The sequence below is a fragment of the Arachis hypogaea genome, chromosome 8 (assembly GCF_003086295.3).
Source record: "Arachis hypogaea cultivar Tifrunner chromosome 8, arahy.Tifrunner.gnm2.J5K5, whole genome shotgun sequence".
NCBI classification, from domain to species: domain Eukaryota; kingdom Viridiplantae; phylum Streptophyta; class Magnoliopsida; order Fabales; family Fabaceae; genus Arachis; species Arachis hypogaea.
The window spans coordinates 17,529,485-17,539,918 of NC_092043.1; the positions used below are offsets into that span (position 1 = coordinate 17,529,485).

Below are 10,434 nucleotides of genomic sequence, written 5' to 3' on the forward strand. Positions count from 1 at the left end.
GACGACAGAAACAAAATTATAAAAATCATCATTAATCGCATTTTATTAAATAAAAAATATTATAGTTCTTGTTATAAATAATGTTTAATTTTTATTAATTATATTTTATATTAATAATTAAAAAATATTACACTATTTTTTTTTTCATAATGCATTATCATTGGCCAAAACATAAAGTACTTAAAGGAGAGTTGACAAACAACAAAATCCTTGAAACTAAACAATTACATATAGTAGTGTGTAATTATTTATAGGTAAAAATTTAGGTGTAATCAATTTTAGGTAAAGTTAATAGTTAAGAGTTATTAAATAAAAATTTAGTCAAATCATTCGTCAAATTATTGAATGACTCTCCCTTTTGTTTATAACAGGTGTGTTTGAGCGTTGCCAAGATATTTTGGATAATAACAGCAGTGAAAGAGTTAAGTTAGGGGAAGAGAGAGAAATTAAAGAGGCAGATCACGAGGCGAGGCAATAGCATGTCTGTGACAGCCAAATAATATTATTACTTAGATATGTGATGTGATGTGATGTGATGTTTGATGTTTCTCGTTTTCCCGCCCAATCTTTTCCTAATTGATGAATAATTAATCCCAATGGTTGATATTACTATTCACGAACACACGCATGAAATTAAAAAAATAAACTGATCTTGTGGCGGTTTGCCAATTGGAGATATATGCAGCACTACCTGCGATTGCGAAGCATGAGAAGGACGGGACCAAAGTATATAATGGAAGAGATGTTGTGATACATAGAGATTTCGAAGAAAGAGCCAATATTAGAGTAGAAGAGGCCTCCCTGGATGAAACATGAATCATCCATAGGGGACAATAATCCCATTATTCTCTCTTCAATTACACACAAAGCCACAAAACATTCACATTCACATTCACAACCTAACCTTGCGAGGTCCCCAACTACTCCTATTATTGAACAATTCGTACCACACTCCCCATTAATCAACTTGCTGCTGTAATAACACATAACACTTTCACCATTATTACTGGGACCATCTCTCATACATTAATGTATATGTACCATTTATTTTTCTGGGGGGGACCTCTGTACCTACGTACCTACCTTCACATTATTATTCATTTAAATCCGTATATTAGTATATGTATGTATCCCTGTATACATGCATCTTCACCCCTCAATTATGCAAATTACAATGCAAAAGCCCATTCAATGGGCCGCAGGTGTTGACCTACGCCTTCACATTTTGTCACAAACAAATTATGATGCTAACTCGCTTCATCTTTATTTTTCTGGGCGCCTTGTTATTCAACTTCAATTATATTCACTTTTGAGTTAACCCCATGACATTTCATTTCACACAATAATTCTTTTATTTCGTTCATGAATAAATTGTCATTTGTATCATGAAAGATACAAACGGACAAATGTATTCATACCCATGGAAGTTATAGCTTCCGTTTGTCAAGAATATTCTAACGGACTAATTGTGTAACCAACGTTCCGGTACTCTTGTCATATGAAAACTATCTTTTATGGTTATAATTGTCATTTTATTTTTATATGGGTATATTTGTCAGTATCTATATCTTTTATGAGTACAAATGATAATTTATTCTTTGGTTCATACATACATATCCTATCGTCAAGTCCTTTCAACGCTGCCAAATTTTCTTGGCTTGGTTAAATTTTCAACTAGCCAGCACTATATAGTATATATAATCCAGCTCATGAACAAGAATTGCTTTTCCAAATAAAAGTGAACTTTTTGTTTGTGTATGTTTGCTTGCTAAGGCTGTCCTCAATAATAAGATTTGTAATCATACTTGTTGACTAATTTCTCTATAGAGGATATGGATACAAATTAAAGAAAATTGAAGTGGAACTTACTTTTCTTTCCTGTTAAGAGTGAGGTGCATCTTTTACTTTAATTCCTATATTATTTTAAATTATTATTATTTTATCCATGAGACTTGCTGGCTTTTTGACCATCAATCTTATTCTAGTTTTACCTTTTGTTTGTTTTCATGCACATTCTCCTTCCCTTCTTGTGTTTCACTTTCAAACATCCTCGCTTTTCCTTTGTCAAAATAAAGCTCTATTTTCTGTTTCACAAGTAGCTTAAAGAGAAGGTAAAAATTTAGGTGAAGTCGACTTTACGTCAACTGCATATGAGTTTCCACCTAAAGAAAAATTATCATTTGCACCGTTTTCGCAAACGACTAAGCTTAAAGATACAGTTCACTAATCACAATATCTGTTGATCTTCAAGGTTTTCGTCGGCAACATTTTCTTGGTAGGAAATTAGCTAATTATTTCTACAACAATTATATATATTGTTATTGTTCCTCGTGTTGGAAAAAACTAACAATAGAACTTGTAATATAAGTAAATAATATACTCTTAATTTAACCAATAAAAAAAATATTAGGGGGTCTATTTTTTTCTGATATCAGGCAACATTTTATTTTTATATTATTAGAATTTAATATAAAAATATCTTTGTTAGACGAGTATTCACAAAAAGTGATTAATTTTATTGGTTATGTAAATATAATATTATATTCTTAACTAATTTAGGTTTATTGAAAAACAGTTCATTTATCTATATAAGTATAAAAAATTTGAGTCGTCTCTTGTATATACATTAATAACTGTCTAATAAAAAATGTTTGGTAACAAAAATAAATTGACTTCTTAATTGAATATAGAGAGATTATGTCATTTGAGATATAATTCATTGGCTTCCAGCAACAGACTCTTAAAAAAAAAATCATGGGATTAATATTTTTGTGGCATGATAAAATGAGATAGTGCTTGTATTGTACCGAACTCCTCTCTTTAATGTGCAGCAATAGTGCAATGACCTCCTTTTTATAAAAAAGAAATCACGCGAGAGAATGGAAGAAGCTAAAGGGCAAGATAGGAAACAACTTTTTAGAGAAGGTGTAGCTGGATTCCTTCATTTCATTTCATTTCAATAGGACTGTCATTTTCTTCTCTTTCCATTAGTGAAGACAATTTCATTAAAAATTTGGATTATTAACACATCATTATCATCATTATATGAGAGATCAAGCAAAGAAACAGCTATTCCCAACTTGAGTTAGTTTATATATAAACTATTCCCAGCATTCCCGGCACTGATTCCTCCTTGTCTTGGTCAACATTCAACAATTTTGCAATCAACAACATATTACTTTGCCACACGTGGGAAAGCAAGCCCTCCATAACATGTTAGACTACTACTCTAACTTGAGAAATCATGCTCTCCACACAAGACATGGAACACCTTTTACGTCCATTATCTCTTTGCAATTGGAATGAGAAAACTAAAGTTAAAAGAGATTTTAAACCATGTACATAATGCCTTTTAATTTATTCCTACATTCTTCTTTTTTTTTTTTTATATGTCCCTATGTAATTATGACAATTAAGCCAACCAGAAACTTTCATGCAACTTTTCCTTTTGATGAACAACAAAGAATTGAGCATTGAGTTTGCCTTTAAGGAAAGTTGAGATAAGAAAAAGGTTTATGCAATCATAATGTTATGTAGATAGAGGGACATAATGGCAATAAAAACTTGATGATGTGGTCAAAGTGAGAGCGGTATTTATTTGCAATTATTGAGAAACACTGATGAGTTGGTAATTTGTACTTAACCGGAGATCTATATGTATAAAAGGTGCAATTCAATAATGCACCAACCCACTTCTTTTCCATTTCACACAATTTTAATCATTAGTAACTTCCTTTTCTTCAATTAATTAACTCCTTTCCCTCCAAAATATGCATATCTTCAATATTGCCAAAAGGCTATGACTGTAAAGGCCTACAACTTTGGTACATAAAGATGACATTAATTTAATATAATAATAAGATAATAACAACAACAATAAGGCTAATTAATTCCCCCAAATTCTCCCACTAATGTCTTTGCAAAATAGAGATGTCGCTTGAAACCCCACCTTTTTGTCCCCAATAATAACAATTTTCTTTTTCTACATGCAAACGTGACATTGTAACAAAGAAAGAGAAGGGAATATGTCATTCTAGGTATCGTTCCAAGCAGCAAAAACAGGCAAGTGAGACAAAGAAGCTGGCCTCATTTGAGAAGGGAACCAAGATCCAACAACACCAGTACTAGTTAAGGGGTTGTTAAGAACCATCTTGGGTTCAAGTTGAAGAGGTTTTGGAAACATCATTGACGAGGGACCCATTATTTTTTCAGGGCTAGCCTCTCTTGAGCTGCTTAGGCTGGTCACAAGCGAAGAAGCCTCCATCAATGGCTGCTGCCCTTCAATCCCAATCAGATCATGTATCCCCACAGAGAAAGCACCACCAGAAACCATCTTCCAGTTTGAATCAACATCATTGTTATTATTAGTATTGTCATTGTTGTTGTTTCTAGCTTGAACTGCTTCCACATTCGTGTTGTATTCAATGGCCTCCCATCTTGGTGGGTCAATAGCAGTATCTTTGTTGTTTCGCCTAGCTAGCTCCCCTGCAAGCAAAGTGTTACTCCCCATGATTCTTTCCACGTCGTATCTTGATATGTCAAAGTTTGTAACTGCATTGGAACCACGGAACTTGATTGCTGCTACATCATATGCTTCTGCTGCCTCCTCTTGAGTGCCTATGTGAAAAAATATTCAGGAAAATATTTGAACTTTTCCTATCCTTAAACATTTTTCTTGTATGCTGAGATTCCCTTTCATGTCAATATTCATATTATGTGATATATTTATGTATACAACAGCCTTATAAAAAGTGGAATGCTGCAATGATAATGTGATGGGTCAGCCTTACAAAAGCAGAACCAGTCACTTGTGTTTTGGAGGGGAAAATTATTAAAATGTTTTAATTTGACTCACTCCAATAATTAACATGTGCAAGTCTGTCTGAAAAATGTTGTAATAAAAAGACTAATTGATTAATTATAATTAAGAAAAATGTTGCATTGTAGTTGAGACTTACTGAATGTCCCAAGGTAAAGGTCCTTGTTCCCAGCAACTCTGCCAATCCTTGCTTGCCATCTTCCATGTTGATGATGTCTACATAAATATTCAAACTCTTAGATTAGCTTAAGTATCCTAATTTGAATTGATAAAAAAAAGACAGGAGAATCACAATAAACCTTGTCACCCCTCTGTATATTGAAGCACCCCTAGAAAATCCACTGCTTTTTCTGAAAAAAAAAAAAGATTAATTAGCATTTATGCATTTCAAATGTGTTTTGAAATAATAGACAATAATAATTAATGTGTACCTTCTCAAGTGGGCGACATATTCCTGCCTGGTCATGTTCTTCATCTCCTCAAGTTCCGCTTGGTAATTTTCCAACTGTCAAATTAAAAGTGTCAAACAATAAACAAAAATAAAAATAACATTGGAATTGAAGCAGTGGTTAATTAAGAAGAAAGAAACACATACCGGAAAATTGATGTGGGTTGAAGGTCCCCAGTACTTAAGGGCAGCAAGATCATAGGCTCTTGCAGCTTTTTGTTCCATATCATAACCCCCTAATTGATGACCACATAATAATTAGTAACAAGTAGCATAAAAAAGCAAGGTACGTGACGTTAGGGAGCAGAAGCTAAAGACTTACCCAAATACACTGTAACATTATTTGATTGAATCATCGTCATCATCATCATCATAAAGAAACGAGAGTCAATTAAAATGAAGTAACAGAAAATATAAGAAAAGCTAATACGATTGTGTAACTAATTAACTAACCCTGTCTTCCTTTCCTAGTTTGGCCTTCCTTCTTGCAAGTGTTATCCCATAAATGTGCTTCGTATCTACCAGTCCATCTATGCCTACCAACAAGAATAATAAAATATTAAAAAGAAAAGATGGTGAGGGGTTTAAGAAACAAAGAAAGAAAGAAAGGTAGGAAAGGAAACTAACCTGGTGACGCCTCGATACTGAGAAGTTCTCTGACCAAAAGTGTCAATGGATTTTCTGTGAACTGGTTGCTTGTTAGCTAGCCCTCTCTTCTTGTTGCTATTCTCCATTACTGTTACTGCCACCACCGACGACTCACTCTTCCCATTCTCATGCTTCGCAGCTGTTACACAACTTGACTCCGACCCTGGACTCATTGACAGACTCAGCGACTGTTGCTGCTGCTGCTGCTCCACCCACTTCTTGAATCCATCAATGCCTTCTTCTTCTTCTTCTTCTGCTTCTGCTATGTGGGGCATTGTTGGGGGTGGTGCTTGGTACATGCCATGGCAGGCAAAGGAGTAATATGGTGGATGCCTCAAAGGCTCTGAGAGAAAGCCTCTATGAGGAGGGTAGTAGATAGTGTCAATGGCCTCTCTTTCGTGTGTTCCCATGCTTGCACCACCCAGAAAGTCTTCCAGCTTCGGAGACGAACTACCAACCATCACTGCTTTAAACATTAACCATCATCATTATAACAAAAGTGAGAGAATAATGAAGAAATAAAGAAGGAAAGAAATTAAACCTTGTTGCGTTTGATGTGATCTAGTGAGAGCTTCCATGATGCAAAGTGAACCGTCTGACTTGAGAGGCATCACGCTCAACTGAGAATGAAAGGCAGCACTGTGATCTCCACCGCAGGAGGAGGAGGAAGAAGTAGTAGTAGTAGAAGAAGAAGAAGAATTAGGAAGGTCGAATTTCATGTGATGGGGTGAGAGAGAGAAGCCCAACCAGGCGTGATGATTGTTACTATCACTGTTGATCCACTTCATTTCCAAGTGTGTTGAGTTCTATTGAAACAAAAAGAATGAATTGTGTCTGAGCTGAGGAGAACCCACTTCATTCCATTCCATTGCATTGCATTGGGATCTGTGTGTATATGATATGAGACTATAACCCTTTCTTTTCTCTTAATCCCAGCTCCCAGAATAGCTTTGAGATGCTTCTTACTCTCCCTATCTATCTATATATCTACTCAACATACATCACACCATGCACTATACCTACAGTGCCCTCATAGCTAGGTAGGCCCAATATATTTTTATATTTGTTACAATTTTTTACAGAGAGAAGGTAGATAGATTTGACGCCAAGGACATATATCTGCCAATGCAGTCACTTCACACAGTACAACAATTCTGCGCCCCTCTGCATTCTGCCATCCAGCAACCTCTATTTTCAAATCCTCTCTCTATCTATCTCTAACTTAAATCCAACATTCGCACTATTTTAGTATAATATATTTTTTTTCCTTTTTAATTAGTTGATAATATCTAAAACTAGAGGGTAAAATTAGGCTTTTTTTTTTTATGAGAAGTATGTGTGTATTGTACATTGTTGTGGAGAATGCAAGTGCTAGTTATAGATGTGGGATAGTTTTTTTTTTTTAATAAGAGATGAAAAAATTGGACTATTTGTAAAAAAAATTAGGCCTACTAATCAAACAAAAATTTAAATTTTAACAAAAATAATTGGACTTTTTAATTTATGTAGCCAAAAATTAGACGGTCTGATTTTTGTTTCTAACATTGTAATTACATAAAATATCTATACATTTTATAACTACGTCCTATATCATTTTTTCGTCCATATCTAACTTAAAAAGTGGTAAAATTATAGTTCTGAATTATTAGATTAAAAATATTATCAAATTATATATTGTACGTATGCAGTAGAAATAAGATTAAGACGTTGTTTGAAAAGCTAGAACTTAATTGATGAGTGTGTACTTTTTTATTTTTAATTTTATTTGAATGGCTGATTGGGGAAAAATAATTAATAATTAATATATAGTGGAAATAAATAAAAATTAAAGAAGAAGGCATGGGGCAGTGTGGGATGTGGACAAAGGGAGGTTTATTTCGTGGGCTCATCTAATCTGACCTCTGCTGATTATGTCACCCAATCTCCTCTTTCCTTCCTTTCAACCCAGCCAGCCTGTGACTTGCGAAACATTTTCTCAATATTCATCAATTCAGTAAAAAAATCAATACAATTACGGCGTATGAGTTTAATTTTGATATAAGGACGGAATACGATGTTTTATATAATTATGTAATTATATTATTTTTTTATAATTATTCGTGTGATTAATATAAAAAATAATTATTGATATGAAATTATATAATTAAATATACATATAAAATTATTTTATATTAATATTATATCAAAATTAAATTTCAATGTGTATTCTGTAAAGGAAACTTACATATATGAAAAATTAGTGTACTAAATATGTGTGAATAGTAGCAGACACATGCAGATTCTTATTTATTCTAAGACTAAGGATAATATATTTTGCGCTATGGTGCTACAAATAGAAAGGATTTTGTTTATCTGATACATTTTAACCTAGAAGCATATGTGTATCAAAAAACATGTTGCTATGATAGCTAAGAAAATTCCTGCTAAGACAAAATGATAAAATAACAGGAAAATGCTTTGCTTTTCTTCCTTTGTCACCGAGTGTGTAGTCAACAACTGCTTCCAGACCAAAAGTTGCAAGTGGGTCTCTCTATCTTAAGCTTTGAAATATTCTAGGAATCATGAGCCAAAGGGTCCAAAAATTAAACTTTATGCGGAAATTGCATTTTCGCTACTTAACTTGCTATTTATTTCATACTCTATTAAACATTTCCCTTCTCACATAAAATTAAAGAGAGAAAAAAAAACGTTACGGTTTTTGTTCCAAACTATTCTCATTATTGGTTATTATTATTACTTTCTTAAGAATATGTTGATGATAGTATCAAAACAATAAACAATTTCATGTCTATATGAGGACACTTCTATGATGCCATGCCATTGTCAGGTAATAACAACCAAGTAGTCAACCTTAGTTATTCGATGTTATTACCATGAGCTCTTCTAATCTTCTGGTTTCTTTATTGTTGTTTGATCTACTTCAGCTCTTCCATAACACAATTAAGGACCATGCACTAATAACAATCTTAACTATATAAACTTAACTATATAGATAATATAATAAAATAATTATTACCTGCGACGTTAATTTGATTGGTCAAGATATTATTTATTCTAAAAATTTAAACTGATAAAAATTCATTATATTTTTAATAGAGAAATACTAGGAGGCCAACAGATTTTGTGATTTGCATCAATAATATTTTTAATAATATGAGATTACGTCTAATAGTGTAAGATTATTCAATTTTCTTTTGATAATTAAGTGATGACCAAAATTTAATCAAAATTACTAGCTTTCTAAACTTTCTCTTTTTAATATATATCTCACGTAAATATTTTTTTAAATTTACGTGAACTTTATATGAATTTTTTATCTTTTTCTTTTTATATGTTTTTCTTTTCAAGTTCAATATAGATGAATTTTAAATTTCTTATTATAAAAATACTGATCTATATTATGATATTTTTTCTAAAAATTTAAACCAATAAAAAATTTATATAAATAATAATATATTTAACAAAATTGCTTAAACTTATTTGTAAATTTTGCAATTTCTTTTTTTAGTATTTTGGCTGGTCAAATATGTCTTTCTGACTATTTTTCTTGCCGTACTTCTTCCTTCTGCTGTGAAAGGGAGAAGATGTTATATCGGTATATAATTACAGAAGAATTTCAAACTTTTTTGGAATTTCGGTATTATAATAGTTTTAGTCATTAATTTTAATTATAAAAAATATATATAATATATATTAATTAAAATTAACAATTAAAATTATTAGAATATCAATATTTTAAAAATATTTAAAAAATTTCTATAGTTATATATATAGACATTTCTTACAGTAGATATACGTACGTAACAAGAGATTTTGTATGGCAGTGGAAGTTCTTTATTGTTGAGTGGGAAAATGTTTGACGCAGATTCTGCATGGGATCAGTGGTCTTTCACTCATGGAGGGGACAAATATTCAAATAGCCATGATTTCATGTTTGAACCTGAGTGAAAGGTAGCCCCAATTTGGGAGGGAAAAGAAAAGAGAAGTTACTCATAATGTGCGTGACCACAGAATGGGAATGAATATAATGAAAATGAATACAATTATTATTCTTTCGGCTATAATAACCAAATCATCACCAAAAGTCATAATGCCTGCTATCATTTTACCATTTAAAATTAGCTGTATATATTTTATTTGAGTTTCGATATTTTAAACTATATATATATATATATATATATATATATAGAGAGAGAGAGAGAGAGAGAGAGAGAGCATTGTCTACGAAACGAAAAAATAAAAATAAAGATAAGGTAAAAAGATAACATAAAGATAAAATGAAATAATAAAGACTAAAATTATAACTGAATTTATGTATTCTGTTAGGTTAAATTTGTGAGTCATGAGATTTTTTTATTGTTTTCATGGGTTAAAGTGAAAGAATAATTTAATATAAAGAATTAATATTAAGTTGTTAAGATAGACTCGTCACAACTCACAAGTAACATTTTCACCTATGTAATTAATTTTCAATATACATCAAATGTTGATGTATGTCTTCTACTCTGATCTCAGAAGA

At 31.9% G+C, this 10,434-nt stretch overlaps 2 protein-coding genes across 2 annotated transcripts; both read right to left on the reverse strand.

Annotated features, from left to right (window-relative positions):
• Positions 1 to 3,719: 3,719 nt before the first annotated feature.
• Positions 3,720 to 5,791, reverse strand: LOC140172986 (AP2-like ethylene-responsive transcription factor CRL5). Its single transcript, XM_072200812.1, has 6 exons — positions 5,717 to 5,791; positions 5,415 to 5,503; positions 5,251 to 5,324; positions 5,119 to 5,169; positions 4,959 to 5,035; positions 3,720 to 4,617 (listed from the first exon to the last, which is right to left on the reverse strand). The coding sequence occupies exons 2-6, from the start codon at positions 5,490 to 5,492 to the stop codon at positions 4,034 to 4,036; spliced, it is 864 nt and encodes a 287-aa protein (XP_072056913.1). The 5' UTR covers positions 5,493 to 5,503; positions 5,717 to 5,791; the 3' UTR covers positions 3,720 to 4,033.
• LOC112706400 (AP2-like ethylene-responsive transcription factor ANT) lies at positions 5,656 to 6,924 on the reverse strand. The gene is made up of 3 exons (XM_025757697.3): positions 6,457 to 6,924; positions 5,895 to 6,378; positions 5,656 to 5,803 (listed from the first exon to the last, which is right to left on the reverse strand). The coding sequence occupies exons 1-3, from the start codon at positions 6,701 to 6,703 to the stop codon at positions 5,716 to 5,718; spliced, it is 819 nt and encodes a 272-aa protein (XP_025613482.2). The 5' UTR covers positions 6,704 to 6,924; the 3' UTR covers positions 5,656 to 5,715.
• Positions 6,925 to 10,434: the final 3,510 nt, after the last annotated feature.

What these genes read in the sequence shown, in the direction of transcription:
- LOC140172986 (XM_072200812.1), bottom strand. Translation starts at nt 5,492, where the DNA reads ATGGAACAAAAAGCTGCAAGAGCCTATGATCTTGCTGCCCTTAAGTAC. An exon ending in ATATACAGAGGGGTGACAAG is followed by an intron (nt 5,036 to 5,118) that starts GTTTATTGTGAT and finishes ATATTTATGTAG; the next exon opens with ACATCATCAACATGGAAGAT. An exon ending in CCTTTACCTTGGGACATTCA is followed by an intron (nt 4,618 to 4,958) that starts GTAAGTCTCAAC and finishes TTTTTCACATAG; the next exon opens with GCACTCAAGAGGAGGCAGCA.
- LOC112706400 (XM_025757697.3), bottom strand. Translation starts at nt 6,703, where the DNA reads ATGAAGTGGATCAACAGTGATAGTAACAATCATCACGCCTGGTTGGGC. An exon ending in ATCACATCAAACGCAACAAG is followed by an intron (nt 6,379 to 6,456) that starts GTTTAATTTCTT and finishes TGTTTAAAGCAG; the next exon opens with TGATGGTTGGTAGTTCGTCT. An exon ending in CAGTATCGAGGCGTCACCAG is followed by an intron (nt 5,804 to 5,894) that starts GTTAGTTTCCTT and finishes TCTTGTTGGTAG; the next exon opens with GCATAGATGGACTGGTAGAT.